Raw genomic sequence first — 22,668 nt, 5'->3', positions numbered from 1 at the left:
GTAATGAGTTGCACAATTGTTTCGGGTTTTTTTTGTACTTAAAGTTGAATATTTTGTTATTCAGGGTGTCTATTTTAAAAACTTTTAAAGTTTATAAATAGTAGAAAATGGGGACTGTGTCACCACCCAAGTGGTGGTTATGGGTGGCTCTTCGCCACCTCCCCCTCAGAAAAATTTTTAATTTTGCTTCTAAATTTTGTTTTTTTGTTTTAATTTCCATAATTTTATACTTGTTACTACTACTTTTTATAAATAAAGATTTTGTTAAAAAATGTACAAGTATGCAAATAGTAATGATTCATTATTTTATTTGTATATTTTTGTATTTTATAAGGAATTTAATTTAATGTTATTAAAATGAAAAATAATACAAGACATTTTAAAAAATTAAACTTTCTTTTTGAGATGATTTTGACAGATTTTATGATTAATCAACCTTCAACATTCTTCCTTTGTGTTTTTTATAGTTCATTACTTTTCTTGCTACGTCTTTCTTTTGATTCTTCACTATTTGTTCTTGTAAGTTTACTAATATTTGGTTCAACATTAGCTATATTATTTTCAGAGAAATGCTTATATTGATTTGTATATTTTGCATTTATTTTAAAATAATTAACAGGATACAGAATGCTTTCATTTTTTTTATCAGTAGACATTCCTTGCCAATGAAATCCATGTTGATCGACCAGAATAATTTTACCTGAAGGATAGTTATTAACAAACATAATATACAAAGAACCTATTTGAGACATTTTATAAATCCCATTTCCAAAAAACTTAAAATTCTGCAGAGGTCCTTCATAAAACCCACCATCACCTAATACAATAAATGCATCTACAAGCTGATCTTCATACCATTCACCTGAATAACTGGTACCATCTTCACAAAAGTATTTTCCATAACCTGAAAAAAATTATTTTGTTGCATTTGTTAAGTATTAATTTTTCCATTTATTTCTTTATTATATTTTTAACACTTCTGTAGAAATCTGCTTCATGCTTCATAGGGATATACATATATTCTCATATAAATATATATGTGGAAATATAGATTGAAAACAAAGTCAAAATAATTTTAAATATACAGATAAACATTTACCATTTCAGTTATTGGTATGAAATGAATCATTCTGCTGCATTACAATTCTGTTGCAGATATGAAATAATTATTTTTATTATCATAATTTGAATATATATCTTTAAATCAAAATTTGAGTTAATTTAAATGTATATTGCATTACATTAATGTATTTATCTAGTCTGACCATCCTTTTTTAAATTTTACTGTTCATTAATTATATATTAGTTGCTACAGCTAATTTCTCATGAGTAAGGGACTTAAATTTATTTATTTGTAATAGTGACGTGTTTTCTCTACTTAAATTTTATGTTATTACCTAATGTGATCATCATAATTAGATTACTGTTTATTATATATTTATGCTTGTAAATGTTATTCTTTTTTTTAATTTCTGTCATTCCTATGTAGATTATTTTTTTAATTTTATAAACTTTTGTTATAAATATAATTATGAATAGTAGGCAATCCTTCAACTATAGAAAAGTGTTTAGAACTGTCTAGTTTATTATGAAAAGTTTTCATTAGTTAAGCCAGAAGCACAAATAAATTTGAGATAATGTTAAAGCACATTTAGATAATATCTAAATGTCAGATATCATGAAGTAATGTGTTCACTTAGGTACTTCATGTATTTTTAACTCCATTATTGTTAAATAATCTTAATATATCCAATCAACCAGCATTTGTTGTACAAATCTTATATTGACATAGATATCTTATATTTTGTAAAATTTAATATCTTACGATGATTGTATGAATATAATTATAGCGTGAATTTTGTTGATTTTTTTTCATTAGAGAAATCTTTGTTATTGAGGTTAAAAAATGGCAAGAAGAGGGCACTGATTCAGAACCATATAGTCATCCTGTATCAGTCTGGTGCAAGGTACCACCAGACCTTTTTTTTGTTGAAAAAATCAATGGTGATCCTGTAGCCATCAATAGTGATTAGTAGTATGCAATGCTGGAAAACTTTTTATTGAATCAACATTTTTATTATGTTTGTCTTGAATAAAAGACATAAAATTTTGTTTTAACTAGACTGAGCTACCACTAGCACTGCCAATAAAAGTATTTTCATACTCTTAAACACTTTAAGAGTATGACATGACATCAGTTGGCCTGCCCATTAGTATTAAATTGAATTTTTCAATATTTAAAAATTAATAACATGTATATAAAATATTAAATTGCTACCACTGCAAATTATGTAATTATTCACAACTTATTCTGAATAGGTTTTCAAAAGTTTGGTTTAGTCAAACTGAACAATTAATTTTAATTGTTCTCTATAAATTAGTGGAATTCTAATTCCATTAATAATATTTTGTTTTATTAATATTTTTATGGTTAACATTTTTTTGATACAATATGTTTCACATTTTAATGATAGTGAATAAAAAAAAAAATACTCATTTCCTTAAGTTTCCAAGATGTATATAATTTACAATTATACAAATGTAATTCCATTCTTTCTCATTGTCTAATATGCAGTATATACAAAAAATGTTTTATCAAAATGTTAACTTTAAAACGTGTATGAAAAAATCAAAGGTATTTATTCTGTTATAAAACTTTTGTAGCGTATGTCCCCAACTGTGATATATTTATATCAGAGTTGAAATAAAGCTTTTTTTTGTAGAAAAAAAATGTTTTTTCTACACAATCCTTTCTTTAAAGTTCTACATTTGTTACTCTGTGCTAATAGAACAAGGGCTTGATTCCTCTTCTTCAGAGTGGTTTAAGGTATTGAAAAACATTTATAGCAGCATCAGCTGTACCTTCCTCTGATGGTATTTTACCAAGTAATATGCTCACCTATAACCTCTACTTTCTGTCCATATTGCAGTTTCCATATAGCAGCCAATATCTTCACTGTTAAGTCCATTTGGAGAGTTCTTTTTGTATAGAGTAACCTCACCATAGTACACCATTAATAATACCGCAGTGTTTATTATCTGATCTCTGTTGAACACTTCATAAATTTCCATCAAGGTCTCTTAATTCAACTTTAACCTACAAATCCAAACTGCATTGTCTAAAATGCTATGCTTCCAAAGGCTTCTTTATAATACAATAAATTTACTTCCCAAATACAGCCTCATTCCTGACAAATTATTCTCTTAGTTGTATTACCATGGTTGTTGACATGATTACTAACTCAAATCATCACTAAAATACACAAAAGAATTTTTTTTAATAATTGTGAGCCCTCTTATATTATTGCAAGTTTCTCAATAAAATAAGTTTCTTTAAGTTTTTCCCAACCTTTCAAACACATATACTTACTTCATCTTAGGTACAGATAAATATATTTAAATTTTACTAGTCCATATTTTATGTTATTAATTTGTTTGGCCACAATATTCATTGTGGCCAAACATCTGTACATCGTTCTGTAACTGCTTATAAATTATCATAATAGGAAATGTAACATTTGCAGAGAGATGTTGACTGTATTTGGTAGATAAATCTATTAATTTATTTTTGTCATCACTACATCCAAACTTCCAGGTTTACTCTTGACAATAATTCAAATTACCCATCCCTTTTGTTATTTACTAACCTTAAAACTCCAGTTTGTTCTTTCAACCTTGTTTCCACAAGATATATTACCATATGCCAAATAGCTACTACGTCAGCTTCAGTTTCAATAAGCTTTATATATAGTTCTACATAAAAGTATTATACTTTAATGTAGATGCAATTATTTTTACTTTTTCTTCCTCTAACACTTTCTATTACTCAAAACTCAATTTTTTATGTTCTTTATGAATACAAATTTTTTGTTTTTATATTTTTAATTTAGCCACTCATGCATGTTATAATCTGCCCATTTATTTTTGTAGATAGTCATTTTTTATAATGTTAACATTTTGTTATAATTTTTTTGTTTTAAAATTTTCAAAAATATGACTCCTATTTTATATTTAAATGACAATTTTCTCATTTTTTTTATTAATTTTTCCCTACACTTTTAAATAAAGCTGTATCTAGATGTATTGTGCTCACCTGAATTCAAACTTTTTCTGTACTTCACAATTTTTTTTTAAGAAGTTGTTTATTTCTATACAATCCATACACATAAGAATGAAGAATAAGTAGTAGGTATCCTACAATTAATATCATTAAGTCACCCAACTGTAGGAAGTATATAATAGTAAAAACTGATTGTGACAGCAGTGATGGAAATTATGTAAAATTATCAATGAAATAAAACAAATGTAGCTGAAAGCTTATAATATCATTTAACAACTTTGTATCTACCATTTTTGGTTCAGTCTGTCATTAAAAAAATCGATTGATTTATGTAATATCAATTGGTGTGATATATAACAAAAAGTGATAACAAATTTTTTTTCTACATTAGATTCTACAAAGAAAAAAAGATTCTCCAAGTACAGGCTTTAGCATTGACATTCACACTGAATATTTTCATTATTTACTTATTAGTATTACCATATTACCTTATTAGTAGCACCAATTTGTTTTATTAGATTTTGCAACACCAATACAATTTTTTTCCTTGTTTCTCATAAAATGTGTAGTTTAATTAAAAATTTTTAGTTTAATTTTACATGATTAATTTTTGATTTTATTAACTAAAAGTATGGAGTATAACTTTATATGGAAGTGAAACTTGAACTATCAGAGTACTTGAGAAGAAAAGATTAGAAGCTTTTGAAATGTGGTGCTGTAGGAGAATGTTAAAAATCAGATGGGTGGATAAAGTGACAAATGAAAAGGTGTTGCGGCAAATAGATGAAGAAAGAAGCATTTGGAAAAATCTAGTCAAGAGACAGACTTATGGGCCAGATATTAAGGTATCCTGTAATAGTCGTTTTAATATTGGAGGGACAGATATAAGGGAATAATTGTGCAGGCAGGCAATGTTTGGAATATGTAAAAAAATTGTTAGGGATGTAGAATGTAGAGGTATACCAAAATGAAACAACTGGCACTAGATAGGGAATCTTGAAGAGCTGCATCAAACCAGTTAAGTGACAGAAGACAATAAAAATCTAAAAGTTATCTAAAATTATAATGTTTTATCAAAAAAATATACATTCAATACATTTTTATTAAATAAAAAATAAAATGGTTTTACTTTTTATTTAATTTATATAAACGTAACGCAGGTGTTAGTATAAAATCTCCCCATCTGATTTATAGTAAGAAAATGCAAGACCTCTCTAAAATTTAGACATAACTTCTGTGCTCTATTTTATATTTTTACTGTAATCCAACAAAATTTAAAACTGTTAAAAACAAGGAAAATGTTAAAAACTGTTAATGGTAATTATCTAGGAATCATATTAAAGCATTACCAGAGAATATGAGATCATGATTAACCTGGTATGCTTCAACTCAAATAAAGAATAACTTTTCATGTTACATGTCTTCCACTGATGATTTCTAAGATATAGTTTTTAACCTTTTGAGAGCCAATCACTAAGCCACACTATCTTCTAGTGACCTTTGCAAATGTGAAATACACTAGCGAGCTACATTAGCTTTCTTACTATCTGGGATTTTTATGAGTCTATGATCTCAATAAAACTGATAGGTGTGGTTGAAAACGCACGCAAATTGATGCTTTTATATTTAAATTTAATCGATTAACTGCCAATGGTGCATAAACAAAACCTTTTTGTAAAAATTTTTTTTTTAACTTCTACAAAAGTTTTGCATTTTGTACAATTTGCCTTTACTTTCTTACGTATTGTAATAAAAAAAAATTACATGGTTAAAGGTTTTTAATTTGCGAGTTTATTTACATGTCGACCTACTGTATTTTAAGAGGTCGTGTAACCCCTTCAGTATATGATTGCAATATACTTGTAAAAATAATATTTCTATTCTATTTACTTAAGTGTTGCTTTTATTCTTCAGTTCATGAAAATACTAGTTGTTAAAAAATAGTAGTACAATTATGCACCTTTAGCATATGGAGTAATGAATTACACGCTAGGCATGCAAAATTGTTATTCTTACATTACAAATAACTTTGCAATCTTGCATTTTGCTATTTTTATGTTTGAATCATTAAATTTTTGTTTTATCTATCATTTTACTATCTTTATAGATGTCGTTATTTCATACAATGTTCAGTTTCTTCGTTTGTCAGCAAACCGAATTTACAATTTGCTGTTTTTTCTCATAATTTATCCATTGATGAAGAAATGGTGCCATATTTTGGTAAGCATTCAGCAAAAATGTTTATTAAGGGAAAACAAATTAGATTTGGATTTAAGCTTTAGTGTTTGTGTAGTTCAGATGGGTATATTTATACCAATTTATTTTATACGGAGGTACAAACAAAGAGAAATCTGAATATGATCTTCAGACACAAGTAGTACTAGATTTGTTAAATATTGAACTGATCCTAATGAGCATAGAATTTTTTGACAATTTCTTTTCTTCAAATTATCTGCTAATTTACTGAACGAAAAAGGATATTTTGTGACTGGCGCTATCAGAGAAAATAGGCTTCCTAATTGTCCATTGAAAAAACAAATTTCACAGTTGCTAGATGGAATGATTATGCGGTGGTGACAGTTGCCAGTAACCACAATTGGCATATATAGAAATATTAAACAGTACAGCTGAAGAAAAAAAAAATCACTGATTGCTCAGCCATTAATGATAGCAAAATGTACTGTACTAAAATATGGGTGGCGTTGATTCATATGACAATGGTATCGGGAATTATAGAATTCGAGTGCATGAAAAAAAAATGGTAGTGGTCATTGTTTATAAATGCTACCGATTCTATTACAGTAAATTCATGGAAAATATACACACTTGCAAATAACAGTAAATCAGTCAAATTGATTTTAGGTCTTTTCTTGTATTATCACTGATAAAGCATAAAGAAATAAAAATACCACGAAACATTGCCAAGTATGAAGAAAAAAGTAAAAATTTTCCTTCACCACCAATGGCAACCAAGAGTTGTCAGTTACAAAAACATTTTACCAGAAGTTGTTCATTATGATCAAATAGGGCACACATTATTTCAGAACATGTGAAAAAAGTTAGATGAAGTCATAAGCTACGCAAAAACTATTCAGTTTTTTTGTGTATAAAATGTACCCACAATCAAAATCTTTTCAAGAATTTCATTTGTAGCAAAGGAATTAATTTTTTTTTTATAAAAAAAAAACAAAATTAAAATAATTTATTTGTAACTGTATTACTTTTAGTTTAATAAATTGTCTTCTTATTGTATTATTCAGAAAATGACATTTTTGCATGCTTTTTACCAAAGGTGCGTAAATGAACCATATTCTTGATCAATATTGTCTATTGAGCAATTGTCTAACTGTTCACTTTATTAAAGAACTGGAGGATCATATTTAACTTTCAAATGAAATAAGTTTAAATGAAGTGCAGAAAGAAGTATTTATATGTAATTTAATAGGTGTACAAGGAAGTCATGTGGTGACCACATCAGATTTTTAATATTCAATTTTACTCATTTAATAGTATGGATGAAAAAGATTACAAATATAAAATGGTATTAAGATTTTTTTTACATTCTTTGATGATAAAATCTACCAAATTGTCTTTCACTAATACAGTTCAATTATTTTTTTACTTTGTGATTCTTTTTGAAATTTTGCAATTTATTATTAGAATGATTAGAGTGATTTTAAGCTAGAAACTGACTCATTTAATGTGCAAGATTTATGTTTGAATTTTATTTTATTTTTTAGTTAATCAGAACTGTCTGATTAACTTACACTGGTAAGGCCTAGGCTAGACTAATAACCAAGCAATCGAAGCATTGCTATGAAATCAGCATCAGGATGATCGAAATAACAACCGATCAGTAAACAGCAGCTGCAAAGTGGTAAATATAAACAACAATATGCAGGTAAACAAAGTATGGACCATTAAATTGTTCCAAAAGAGATCCATGGAAGTCATCGCAAAGAAAGTTGGTCAGAGGTGAGATCATAGAAAATTTGAGTGGTTCCTTGGAGATTAGTAGCGATTATGATATTGTAGACTCAATTACAGTCGATCCACCATGGCAAATGGCACTGGTATTACGCACATTAATGGTAATTAGCAAAATTCTTGAAAATGACATACCTCTTTCAAATCGATTTGATCATCAACCAATGGAGGACACCAACAGTACTGTTCCACAAAAGAAAAAAGTTAGACCTCCTCCAATAGTAGTTATGGTATTTCAGATATTATAAAGCTATATGAGCTGTTGGAATTGATGGTGGACAAGACAGAATACAATGAAAGAATAATAAATAATAAACAACTTCAACTGCTGTTGAAGGATATTGAGAGCTACAAGAAAATAATTCATGTGATTCACGAAAATAACTTAATAGGATGTATACCTAATCGATTAATATTATGTACTTAATAGATGTGATGAGAGGGCATTCCGGGTGGTGTTAAAGAATCTTCACCCTTCGATCCCAATCACAGTTTTACAGGAGTTGATTGAAAGTCAGGACACAGAGTTCAGAGCATCATAAACGCTTGCCACGGAGTAACAAAAGAACCATTGGCCACTTTTTCATGAACATAGACCCTAGGGATAATAATAGGGATGTGTTTGGAATAAAGTATATACCTAACTATTGTGTTAGATTTGAAGCTCCAAAGATTACTCCAGGATTGATTCAATGTATGAAGTGACAGCAGTAAGGTCACACTAAAAATAACTGCATGAGACCACACTGCTGTGTGAAGTGTGCAGGTGGATACAGGATACAGGACCACTGACTGCCAGAAGACAGATAGAAGTACTCTCGTAATTTGTGCTTTATTATGCCATGAGGATCACTCTACAAATTATAAAGGTTGCAGGGTCTATAAAGACATCCTAGAAAGAAAAGAACAGAGTTATGCTCTAATGAACATACCTATGAGATCCCCAGGTCTGAGAGACAAATCATAGAACTAGACCATGGTGATTTCCCACCTTTAGGTCAGAGGACCACTAGAAATATGATTAATAGTAACTATGACACTGCCAATAACATTTCAATCCTCAAACCGATCCTTCACTGAAGTAGTGATAGGAAATGATCTTAAGAATTCAATTACATTTGATAAATTTCAGAATCTGGCAATGCCAGATGATGTGAAATGTACACAAATCAAACACTAAATGAAGCGTAGCATCAACAAAATACAGCTATGTAAGGTGAGCAGAATTTTGCACAACTACTGTTTTACAAAAAAAGACCCTGCGTACTCCGCACCATATTGCAACATCGCAACCAAGCAATCGTTGCGTGGTCAGTAGTTAAAGGGTTAATTGTGAAAAAACCTCAGCTAAATATTTAAAGCTGTCTCCATCTTTATCTAATGCTTTTACAAAATTCTTCATCAGGCCTAGTTTTATGTGTAGAGATACACACACATACATATATAACACATATAACCACATACATATAATACGATCTGCTTCAACAAGGAGAATATTAAACCATTTTCCTTTCCTGGGGTAAACTGATTTCTTTTTGGCCAGTCTTTAACTGCGTATTGTTTATCTATAGTCTGACTATCCCATAAACACAAGTAACACTTATATTTTGTAAAGCCACTCTAGAGACCGAGAAGAATCTCTAACACTTTCAGATCAGCAATGATTCGCCATGAGTGTTCATCATCCTTAATAGATTTAAAAATTTTTGACATACTTTCTTATGTTTCTTTCATTTCTACAGCATGTGTTACTGGTATAGAAGAAAATTTATTTGAGTTATGCAACAACACTACCTTTATGTTTCTTTTCGATGAGTCTATAAATAAACGCCAATCATGAATAACACATTCAATGTCCAGTTAGACATTAGTCCCCTAACATCATGGCAGGAACATATTAAACTATCTCTTCTAAAGTATTACAGTAAATTTTCATTTTGATTTCTATAATTCAATAAAATTCAGCGCGAAATACACACACATATACACACATGCGCGGACAAGCACACACTCAACTTAACAAATCTCTATGTTCAATACCAAAAGTTGTTCTGTCATAAAAATCTTTCACTAAATTTATGGCATCACTTATGAAACAATCTTTATAGTATGTGCATAATAAAACCACTACCACAACTAAAGAATACAGTAAGTCATACCAAGAGCTGAACTCATACTGAAGAAAATTTCATTACGTGACTCACTGACATGTCTGGCTTGACATGAAACGATATCACTCGACTGTTATATATTAAATATAGGTCTACAGCATGCATCACAATATACATCAGATGTGAATAAGCAAATCTACAGACTTACTAACTTATTTGTATCGTTTGTTCCATAAATGATGAAACAAATAAATTTAAGGATTTGTAACTTAAGAACTTTACGTGATACGTTGTTTTCAGATTCAGGTTCATGGATACATATTCAGATTTACCAAGTAAAATACTATATAGAACACGTACTCCCTTTTCAGTTCCAAATTTTATGTTGATTAGTGTAATCAAAAGTAGTGAATATGTTCTAAGTGAGAAAATTAATGTGAATTAGAAAAATAAAACTTAAAAAGATTACATTAACAAATACAGTATATTTATTAGTAATTTAATTTACAGTATAGAAAAAATCAGTACCATGTTTAAAGATTTCATTTTTAATGGTAGCTTTAAAACTGCCAACATAAATATCACCATTATGAAATTTGAAAATCTGATGTCCAATAAATACATTCTGATCCTCACGGTTTCCCTTTAATTCTTTCTGTAAAATAATGAACAATTTTTAAAAATCTAATTTTATTGAAACAAAAAAAAAACAGCTGTAATTAATAAATTAACTTGCTTAAAACTTTACCTTTTTTGATTTATCCTGAATAATATCTACATCTTCCATTTTGTTACCTGTTAATAATTACTTTGGAGATTAGTTTAAAACAGAAACCATGGCAATCATGTTATATAGCAAAATGACAGAATTTTTTTTATATAGTATAGCGATTTTACAAAGAGTTTTTTTTTCATATTATATAATTAATATAACATAAACTATTATTGTTTTAATGACAAATTGATCCAAATTTACAATTACTTTTATAAAATAATAAAAAACATGAGTCACTTTCCAAGATCTTTTCTAGAAATTTTCTCTTAAAATGCTGCTGTAAGTCATATATCTTCAAGTGGTTATGAAACCACTGTGTGTGTGTGTTCAGAGGAACAGCGCGAGGAGAGTGATTAAAAATTCAGTAGAAATTCAAGTGAGACAATAACATAAGCAGAAAAGTTATAAACATATTTATATATTTCAGACATATACATGGAGCAAAATGTACATTTCAATATGTTAGATACACGTCAATAACACAAAAAAATTATTTCACAGTAATCCACTCAATACATTTGTCATAATCTTACTAATTTGTTAACACTATAATTTTTTCTATGTAAACACATTTCTTCTGTACGTCAGATAAATTTGTCCAAAATCCATTAGTGATTCTTATAAATAAATAATATTGATTCCTTAGTATCATTTATGAAATCCTGCGTATAAATTTATGTAAAGAAATAATAAATGTAGTAAATGATGGAACATACTTGGACTTAATGTCATCATGCATTATATAATACAAATATATTTTAACTATGTAATTCTAAACATTATAAATTCATAAGTTAGCCACTTCATTAGGTGTTATCAGGTTTAGAGAATCTAAAAGATAGGGCTAGGAATGGAGAGGGTGGTGTGACGACCTGGATCATCACAAGATCTTCCCTCAACGGAGGTCAGGAAAGATTTTGAGGCAGGTCAGTGATAAACCATAAAAAAAGCAAAGAATAGAGCTCACTTTCCTGAGGTGAAATTTAAACTCCTTGTGCACGGTTATTAAGGTATGACTTTAACCAGTTGTACGCAGCTCTACTAGAATATTTACTAAGTTTTTTCTTTAGTAAAAAATGAGGTACTTTGTTGAAAGCTTTACTGAAGATCGTAAAAAATTGAAAATGGAACCTTTTTGTTATTTACAGGATTCAAAATATTTTTCAAAAACTGGGAAATGACTGTCAGTAGATAAATTTTTTCCTAAAACCATGCTAAAAGTTTGTTAATTTGGTATGCTTTTTGAGAAAAGTTAAATAACAATTTTTATAATTTTTTTTCATGGATATAACAAGAAATAAAAATACTGATTCATCAACAGAACTATTCATGATGAATGGCTTTGTTTGAAATACTGGAAGGAAGGTAATTCCTTTGCTAAGTGAATAGGGGATGAGATAATGGAAGTTAAGTTCTTTTGTATTTTTGGTGAAGTTATCTGACTGTTTTATTTTCAAATCTTTCACTTTTTATTACACCCACAAGTTTTTTTTTTAACGATCATAATATAATTGTAAATTCGTTTGTAATTTTTCAAATAATTCTGGAAAATCAGAAAAATTATATTTAGACATTTCATGGAGATTTCTTCACTTAGAGCTAGATTTTACAATTATTTAGTAATCCATGCATTTCTCTTTTACAAAAGGGCAAGCTAGAAAGAAAGCCTTCTGAAGCTCACTAAAGAATTATTAAATCTTTCAGCAAAGCTAATTTAATCATAATTTTCACAATTTATTTCTCACAAGGTTTTCAAGTTTCTAACTGTATCTATTATCACCACCTTTTTGAAAGAATAAAAGTATTCATTTTCTTGTCACACATATCTATAATAAATGATACTATTGCAATTTGACAATTATTATGATATGTCATAAATAATATTACTGCAATAAGACAATTATGATTTGAAAGATTGTAATATACACAAAAGGATTGAAAATTATCTTTCAGTCAATTTGTAAAAATATTGTCTATACAGATAGCCAAAGTCCTTGTAATTCTAGCTGGCAGGGAGAATGAAATATTTAGACGTACAAGCTAAAACTGAGTTAATATAGTTCATTTGTTAGAATAGTAGAATTGTCTAGAAAATTAATATTAAGATCACTACACACTATTCCATTGAATTTATTAGCAATTTTAAAAAGTTTCCCATAGTTGTATGTAGAAAAGTTTCAAAATAATCAAAAGGTGATCTAAAAATTACCATCAACATTATCTTTAACTTGGGCATAGAATTACAGCATTCAAAAACAATTTCTTCCATGATAACATAAACTTTCAACTTTATTAAGAGGTAATAATAAAAACTGAGATTCTCCCATTTTATGAGAAGCTCTATAAATAACATCAGTAAATTTGAAATTAACAAGCACAGAAATGGCTTCTGGTTGGTCAGCCAATGTTCTGAAAAATCTGGCGACTCATTGAAAAGAAATATTTCAATCTCTTCGGCCTTATTTCTCTAAAATTCGATATAAAATATCAATCTTAAAACAAGACTAAAGATTTGACTCTATCAAATTTTACATAAAGATTGTTTATACCAAATTTTCAATCTTAATAAATTTTGTTACATAGGTCACATTGAATAATTAAATATGAAATCTATGTCCATGTATCCATTAACGATTTTAAAGTTTGAAAAATAAATAACAATTACACAAAAAAATTCTTAAAAAAAGTAATGAAAATTTTGCATTAATTTAATTGTACTTAACAGAAATTATGAAATTATTATGTAGGCAACAATCATTTTGTAATCCGACCTAAGTGAACTTTCTACTAATATATTATTCAATCAGAAAAAGCTACTTTGCATTATTATTATTATTAAAGAACAAATGATTACATTAGTAACCAACCTATGTGATTATTTTGAGTTTTATGGAAAATATGATAAGTCTAAAATAATGTAGTAAATCAAATCTAAAAAAAAAAATAATTACAGTAATCATTTTTTCAACATTCTGCGTACTATGTAATTTGTTATGTAAATGAAAATAAATAAAAATTAATCCAATTTTGTGACAGGATAAAATCAGTTTGAATTAAAGATAAATCATAAATAAAACAGGTAGAAGTTTATAATTTAATTGCAATCAATCCCTGTTACAAGACACTAAATATATGACATATTAATGAAGCATTTCACATACCATTACTTTATTTTGAAACTTTCTTCATTTTGAAACTTCAATATCCAGAGGAGGAATTAGTTTCCATATGTGTTTTTCTGTTGAAATGCACTGAATATTAACTTTATACTGCCCAGGAGTAAAAAATACTACATTGCATTCATGATAAGCACTACCATGTTCCAAAACCTGAAAGAAATTATAAAAAAATAATCGTGAAAAGAGTAGGACTTAAAAAATTAAAATAAAACTTTGAATTCAATTTAAACTTATTAATAGTAGAAACTATTTTACCAGATTTAAAAAGTTCAGAACATGTTCAGAATATTGGCATAAGTTTGACAAAAAAGTTAAACTTTATACCATATTACTTAGTGCTTTCAATGTTTTGATCTTCATGAGGATTTTTACACTGTAAGTTTTTATTTTAATAATTGAAAAGATGTAGAAAGTATTTTCATGAAAAGTCCCTACATTTTAAGTTTGTGAACCACCACAATATAAAATTTGTATTTCTCATACAAATTTTATTTTTCTATGCAAGGAACTTTTCCTTTAAAAAAAAATCTGCAGTTACATAATTCCTCTACTAAATGCATACACATGGATTTGTCTTTAATTAAGTGTCTTTAAAATGTATATCTGTAAGTATCTTTAATAAAACATACACAAATAATAAAGACGTACACAACTGTGTACACCGACTGTTTCTTATTTAAAATGTTAAAACCGAGTTGAATTCCTTTTTTTGCAGATGCAAGGAATACTCAGTTTGATATCAATGATAACATATTTGTGATTTGTTTCTATGAGGTGAAACAAATCACCTCAAATGTATTCAATGCAGCTTTGCTTAATGCTCTATCCTCTTTATCCACAGCAGAGGTTAATTTAGTAACAACAATTTAGTTGTACACTGCTGGAACATGTGCTTAAATTGGTAGATGTATTTAGCAGTTCACGGTTTGTTTTGTCTTTTCTTTGGAAATTACTTTGTAATCAGCTTTTCTAGTTTTATCAAAATATGTTTAAATTTTTACTCATGTTTTGAGTGACATATATCTTTTTGTAGGAAACAGTTAATGAATGTTTTGTTACATTCATTTGTTTGTGATAGGTTGCATATTAATAATATATGTTCTTTCACATGATCTGATGGCATTGGTGTGTTAAATTGTCAATGAATCATAGTTATAAAAGCAAAAGTTCAATTTGAGTATATCATTCAGTTTTAATTTTCTGGACACTTTATAGTTAGTTGTGTTTTTGTTTGTTCCTTTAAGAAATTAAGAAAAATGTAAAGCTACCATATTCACCTCTACCTATGAAGCTATAATATTTTTTCATATTCACACGTTGAGAGATCTTCACATTCTCTAATGTTGGTCTGCTATGTTACGACAATCTAGCAGCAGAAAGTTTCAAAAATATCTCACATATGGTAAATCTCACAAGTGAAATATTAATAGAAATTTGTAAAAGTTACTGTTTCACTTTCTTTGCCTAGTTTTCACAATCATACAAGTCCTTTTTCTTGAAATTATACTTTATTATTAGGCAGGCTTAATTTATGAAGGAAAACTATAGAAAAAGATGACTGAAAAAATTTTTTTCTGATTTCAAAAATGCAAGTTTTTATGTAAATTCTGGCAGAGCAACTCTTCTCTCTATTTGGTGGAAACTACCTTCGCAATGCATGCAGATTTTATTATTTCTTTCAAACTTTAAAGTTTTCTCATGGGTTCAATTATTATTTAATTTAATATAGTCATAAACATAAATCACAACTAAAGTTACTTGATAATAAGTAATGTTTGTCAGTGAAGAAATTTCTTACTATGTAAAAAAATTACCTGAGGTAACTGCACTTGTGTAGCCCCTGCAGTAGCTAATCTTGTATCCAAATTATAATTACTTATACCGTTTTGATGGTCTTGAAAAAACTGAACACTTAATTCCAAATTAAGCAAAGGCCATGATAAAGAATTGTATACATGGATACCAAGCTGTAAACACTGTCCTATTTTACTTGTTAAATCAGTTTGCACTTCAGGCCTAACCAGCTTTGAGTTTAGTAACACTTCTGAAAAAAATAAAATAATCTCTGAATAACTGAATGAAAAATTTTATGTAAAACAGTAAAAAAAGTGTAAACATAAATTATTTACATAAGAAAATAATATTATATGCTTCAATTATTATTTTAATAATATTACTGTGACAATCATTACCTACTACCACCTGTAATTTAAACTATGTATAATAAACCACTAACAACCATAAGTCATTATTTTCCATTCTTTACTTACTATTTTTGATATTTATTTATTATAATGGCTATATTTGGTATAATGATCATTTAAAACTAATGATAATATAAAGAGTTAGAAAGACTGGCAGTTATTAAAGCCCACTAATTAATAAGTTAATTTCTCACTTAGGAGGATCATTATGAAGTACATTATTTTATTTATATAAAAAAAATTACATTAAATATTTATAATTTACAAATGAAAATAGACTGTTCAAGTTTACTATATTTGAATAAAGAAATAGATTTAGTTAAAATGTAAGTCACATTTACTTCAAAAAGTAATTAAAATGGGTATAAATGTGCAATAAAACTTAAGTGAAAAAAATTATTCATGGAATTTTCCAAGCTTGATATCTTTCTGCAACAAATAAATTACTAAGATTTGATAGTCTCAGTAAAGCAATATTACATTTCATGAATTGGTCAATTCTTGGTGTAGAACAATAATTATCTTCAAGGAAAATTTTGAAAACAATAAAATATTTCACTAGCAATAAAATTCATCACATTAGGAATGAAATATAAAAATTATACAAACATGTTAACAATTACATTCTCTACAGTATGTAATACACCGACTAAAATGCTTACAATTGATAAGAATATCAGTAGTTTTATACTGTTAAATTAAGTAATTAAATACTGTTAAATTAAGTATGCCATGCAGCAAGCTGTGACAAACATTGACCTTGAACAGCGAAAGGAGAAGAGCGCAGAAGACAGGGGATCACTACCTGTTTATGTGAAGTAAAGGCACTTGAGATAAAGCCAATCACCAGTGCAGAGACATGAATATGCCACTGATGATGGAAGCCAGGATATTCAATGTCAAGATATGCACACGGCAGATCAATCAAAGGAGTGCAAGATAAATTCCATGCAGAGTTCAACAGTAATCCACCCACCAATTCATCGATACATGAGTTCATAAAGAAGTTTGAGCGAACTGAATTTGTGCTTGATAAGAAGCATCAATACCCACGTGTGAAACGGACAAAGGCGCAGAAGGAAAATATTCACCAGCAAATGTTGCAGAGCCCCACTAAGTCCATGAAGCATCTGTCGCAGCAGGCTGGAGTGTCAAAATCAACATACCAGCGCATCCTAAAGGAACTGAACCTGAAGCCATACAAGACCACGGCCTTACAAGAGTTAAAGCCTATAGACCATGATAAACATGCACAGTATTGCACATGGTTACTGCAGGAAATTGAAAGTGGTTTACTCAATCCAAACATCTACTTCACGATGGACGAGACATGGTGCCACCTCAATGGGTATATTAATTTGCAAAATTCATGATATTGGTCTGTTGAAAACACAAATGACAAGTGCATGATGTAAAGATTGGGGTGTGGTGCGCTACGTTGGGTACGAGAATCAGTGGACCCATTTTCTTCTGACACAGTAAACTCAGCAAGTTACATTGCCAATATCTTCCAGCCCTTCATAGAGCAACTGATGCCAGATGAATGATGTTTCATGTATTACCAGAAGCATGGCGTGACAGCACATGCTTCCTTGGAAGCAGTGCACTCAGTTTTCACACCTGACAGGACTCTTTTGAAGGACCTACGGCCTACATGGTTGCCTAATCTATCCAGTGTGATTTTTAATTGTGGGGCAACCTGAAGGGCAAGGTTTACCAGAAAAATCCATGAATTCTTAACACACTGCAACAGATTATATACAATGCCATCACCGACATCCAAAGGATGAGTTACAGCAAGTCGCACTGAATGTGATTCATTGGGCCAAACTGCACCTGGACCATGGCGATCAACATTTCCAGCAATACCTGTACAGGTGGAGGAATCCACATAAGTAGGTTTTCGTCTTTCATTTACTTGTACAATATCACCTTATAGTTCATGTGTTCTTCATTTGCTTTGGGTTTGTTTATCTTGGGCCAACTCGTATAAACAAATAACATGTAACATTTGTATTATACCTAGCATTTGACATTTACATATACTGAATTGAGAAAATCTGGCTCCATAGTTAATGTTTTCAAAAAGCCACAGCCTCGCTCAGTAATAGATAAAAGTGTGAAAGCAAGAAATCCTTTTCACCTGATGTGGGTTATCAGATCTTCTATATATATATAAAATTAAATGTTTGTTTGTTTGCCCCGTATGCATTCCTAGACCATTCATCCAACTGCAATGAAACTTTGGTGAGTTGTTGTGCGCATGCCTGAGAATGTTTCTGAATTAGTTTGAATCCGCTAGGTGGCCCTAGGGTCAAGATATTTTGAAAAATTGTATTATGGACCGACTTGGCTCACATTCAGAATATATATTAGTTACATGAAAAGAAAAATTTTTGCAAAAACTGTACCTGCTGTGGTGCCAGTGTCAAAATATTTACAAAACAAACAAATGAATAAAAAGTCTTTCTTCTTCTATATACATAAAAGGCAATGTTTGCATGTGTGTCTGCTGTAGGCTAAAAAACTACTGGACCGATTTAAGTGCGGGTTTTTGCAAAATGGTCTGTGTTGTCTGGAGAAAGTTTAAAGCTATTAAAATCCTCGATCTGACCAGTAGAAAGAAAGTTAAGGGTATTTTGACCCGACTACTGTGTTTAGAGAGTAGTTAGCATTAAATTCGATAGGTAATGGTGTTTTGACAATTGGATATTGACATTCTGACTTTTATAGAGTGAAAGGTTAAATTTTGTGAGGTTCCATAATGATTTGAAAGTTTCTTAATGTTTAGTATTAATTGTGATGATTATACAGCCATATCTTTTTTCGTTAAAAAGTTATTTTCCACTGACTACAATGTTTCTGACAGGTAGTCAGTTTGTAATCTGACAGGCAGTGCTGTTGTTTTGCCAATTGGATTTATTTACATTCTGACTTTTATAAAATGAAAGGTAAAATTTTGTGAACTTCATAATGTTCAGTTCTTTAATGCTTTGTCAAACTTTCAATTGTGTTCATTTAATCTATATATATATATATATACTAAAATTTAGCAATAGCAAAGCACTGCCGGGTATGCTACTTTATAATATATCTAAATGTTGCATTTATGCATTATATGAATTTCATACTATAAATTTGATAACTATAAAAATCTGAAATAGTAGTCATTCAGACACTATAATATCTCGTATAATGACTAAAATACTGACATTGCCTGTGCACATTTTGTTGGTGTGAAAGTGAACAAAGTGAAATCAATCATACTTCAGTATCAAAGGATTTCTAAATTAAAAAATGATCAAGGTGTTTTAAATATTTAAAAAATCAAAAAATATAAAAGTAAATTATTAAGAGGTACACTAATTGGACAAAAGTTATTAAATATTTTCTTCTAACAAATAATTGTGAGGTTAATCACAAAGTAATTAAATTAATATTGCTATAATTCAATCTAAAACCCTTCAAAAACAATTTTTTCTCTACTGTTATATAAATACTTTGATTCTTTGATGAAGAACATTTTTAAACAATATCATTATTCTTTAATAATAGTTAATTCATACCCCAATTAATAGGAGACATTCTAACAAGATCAAGCATTTCAGAAGAAAGTGTAATTCCTTGAAGTGAAGCTTCTCCCATATGATTACTAGATGTTAGGCTCCATTTCAATTCAACCAGAGACGAAATATGCTCACTACATGCTGCATTTAATTCAGCCAGATCTTTTGCACTTTCATCAGTCTCAAAAAACTGTAAAAATGCAATATTTTTAATTAACAATAAGAATTTTTACAAAATGTAAAATTAAGATATTACAATCTAACAAAATGAGTTAATAATTACTGAATGAAAGGATGCTATACTATGTTCTTAATTTTGTTTGTGAAAAAAGATAGAAGATACCTCCATTAAGTTATTTGAGGTATTTACCTTTAAAGCATATATCAAGTAAAATAAAGGCTGACTGATCACAAAACAATAAAGAAAAAATTATTTTACATATATACATATATATATATATATATATATATATATATAATATATTCCTTATTTTTTACAAACAGTGTTCTTGCTTTTCATGATTTTTCCATAAAATCCACTAAGAGAGGCCCTTTTTGGCTTCCAAAATTCCAAACCTGACCGAGATTCTCAGTGACTGGCTTTAGATTTCACTCAATTCATGGAGAAATTTTTGCAGCATTTAAAAATTTAATTAAATTATTTCTATTGCATTAATAAATCAAATTGCAAATCAGATAGAAATTGAATTACAATCATCAGGATTGTACTGAAAAAAATAAATAATAGCTAATGAACCACTTGTGTGATTCGATTCACTTTCAAAATCAATTATTCACAACCAAGCTTACTTTTGATGTATGTGCCTTATTTCATTAAAAAAAAAGTTGATATGCCATATTCTTGGTGAAAATATATTTATTTGACCTTGACTCGATTGTCCACAACCTGTATTCTAATCTGGTAAATATAACTTGTTCAGAAGTAGTATTTTTTTACTTGTTCATCTAGTATTTATTTTTTTTTTAATCCAATTTTATTACAATTATACATATTTTCATTTGTATTGTTTGGAAAAAAAATGTAAGACAGCAACATTATTTGAGTCTGGTTTGATCATATGATATCTGATAACAATAATAACTATTAGAATTCTGAGGATTCCAAACACAGACTAAGAATTTGAAAATAGAAATCAAGTTAACTGAAGAAGCATTTGTGAAAAGACAATTTAATGATACACATGCGCAAAGCGCATGGACACATTTATTATTTTATTTATTGTACACACTATTAACATCACCATCACCATTACTATAACAATATTGAATTCATTACCTTTATTTTTTTAAAGCAGGCAGAATAACTGCCCAAAATCTAATTTCAGGTCATCACTAAAATTAAATTTTTAACAAATTAACTGTGCATAGGAACCTTATAATTTTATATTACTAAAAACAAGTGCAACACTAAACTTTTTTAAAGCAGAGTCAAAAGTAATAGCATTTATTACTTACACAATGATACATTTATTACTAACAACATTAGACAGTGCATTTGATTAAACAATAAAATTATGGGCAACCGGTTTTCAAACTATCTGACCCCCATTGATCAGAAATAATTAATTTTATCAATTCATATGTAATACCTAGACATTTTTTAAATGTACAAAACTATCACTTTCAAAGTAATAAGTCATTTCATTAATTTTGTGGAAACTTGAATCTTAACTTCAGTGAAGGTCATTTGTAAATAACATGTCATCAGCACATCAACTATCAAGCTTTTACAAATAACAAGTCTCTAAACAATACTTCTACGCATAAAAAATCCTTCTATTCAGCAATTACAACTGAAATTTCATCCATAGGCAAACATTCATCTCGATAAAACTAGATTAATTATAACAACTTACCATATGACATGATAAAAAATTGCATTTTAAGCACATTTTTCATAAACAATAATAAAAAAATAAAACCGGAATTAATAAGTTCATAAAATGTTTCACCACAAACACATTAAAATATTTAATAAGATTAATACCATTCAAATTAAAATTAGGCCTATAATAATATCAAATGATATATAATTTAAAGGGTTAAAATAATATCAAATGAACTGTAAAGTAAAAAAGATTTTTAAGAAAAATGAAACGAGACCCTTACCTTTCCTATTTTTGAAAGTGGACATCTTTCTACAGGTATTGGAACTCTGCAAGATTCATTCTCCTCAATTAATATACTCTTGGTACTTGTGTATTTTAATTCTAACTCTTGATTTGTCATGTTAGCTATGTCCAATACCAAATAGAATTGGCTACTTCTGAAAAATCCAATTGCAAGTTAATATTTTTTTTAAATATAAATGACAACAACAAAATAGAAAAAATAAAAAAACTTTTACTAACCATCCATAAATTGCTACCATCGATAATAACTTGCATTAACCATCGATAAATTGAATTTAAAATAATATTAATTTTTTTTTTTGTTTAATTAAATTGATAAATTTTAATTAACTATTGATAAATTGCAGTATGCCACTTATCACTGACAGTTACTGAAAAAATTATAATTATAATTCTTAAATTCAAAAAAGTTAAAATAGTAAAATTTTAAAAATTATAATTCTATAAAATTCATGTATGTATATATCTTATATATATAAAAATCTCATGTCACGATGATAAACTCTGAAACTATTGAACCGATTTTGATCAAATTTCGTAACTATCTGTAATTTGGTCCAACTTAAAAGATAGGATAGTTCTTATCTCAATTATTGACCTCAATATTTGCTATTGCAAATTAAATGTTTATTA

General features: G+C 28.5%; 2 protein-coding genes across 4 annotated transcripts in view; both read right to left on the bottom strand.

Annotated features, from left to right (window-relative positions):
- Nucleotides 1-461: 461 nt before the first annotated feature.
- LOC142317630 (uncharacterized) lies at nt 462-14,233 on the bottom strand. Its single transcript, XM_075354188.1, has 3 exons — nt 14,095-14,233; nt 10,687-10,813; nt 462-904 (listed from the first exon to the last, which is right to left on the bottom strand). Exons 1-3 carry the CDS (start codon nt 14,095-14,097, stop codon nt 462-464), a joined length of 573 nt encoding a protein of 190 aa, XP_075210303.1. The 5' UTR covers nt 14,098-14,233.
- The window catches only part of brun (trafficking protein particle complex subunit brun), a 91,024-nt gene continuing 82,450 nt past the window's right edge, over nt 14,095-22,668 (bottom strand). For all 3 annotated transcript variants that reach the window (XM_075360996.1, XM_075361014.1, XM_075361006.1), the window contains exons 20-23: nt 22,013-22,169; nt 19,883-20,072; nt 15,927-16,156; nt 14,095-14,262 (exon numbers count right to left, since the gene is read on the bottom strand). In XM_075360996.1, the coding sequence (XP_075217111.1) occupies nt 14,119-14,262; nt 15,927-16,156; nt 19,883-20,072; nt 22,013-22,169 (721 nt within the window). In that variant the 3' untranslated portion in view covers nt 14,095-14,118. The remainder of the gene's footprint in view (nt 14,263-15,926; nt 16,157-19,882; nt 20,073-22,012; nt 22,170-22,668) is intronic.

The sequence above is a fragment of the Lycorma delicatula genome, chromosome 1 (assembly GCF_047948215.1).
Source record: "Lycorma delicatula isolate Av1 chromosome 1, ASM4794821v1, whole genome shotgun sequence".
Classification (NCBI taxonomy): domain Eukaryota; kingdom Metazoa; phylum Arthropoda; class Insecta; order Hemiptera; family Fulgoridae; genus Lycorma; species Lycorma delicatula.
The sequence above is the reverse complement of the archived record's forward strand: the minus strand, read 5'-3'. Positions and strand labels throughout refer to the sequence as shown.

Coding starts and splice junctions, on each gene's coding strand:
- LOC142317630 (XM_075354188.1), bottom strand. Junction 905..10,686: donor AAATGAAATCTTTAAACATG/GTACTGATTTTT, acceptor AATTTTTTTCAG/GTTATGGAAAATACTTTTGT.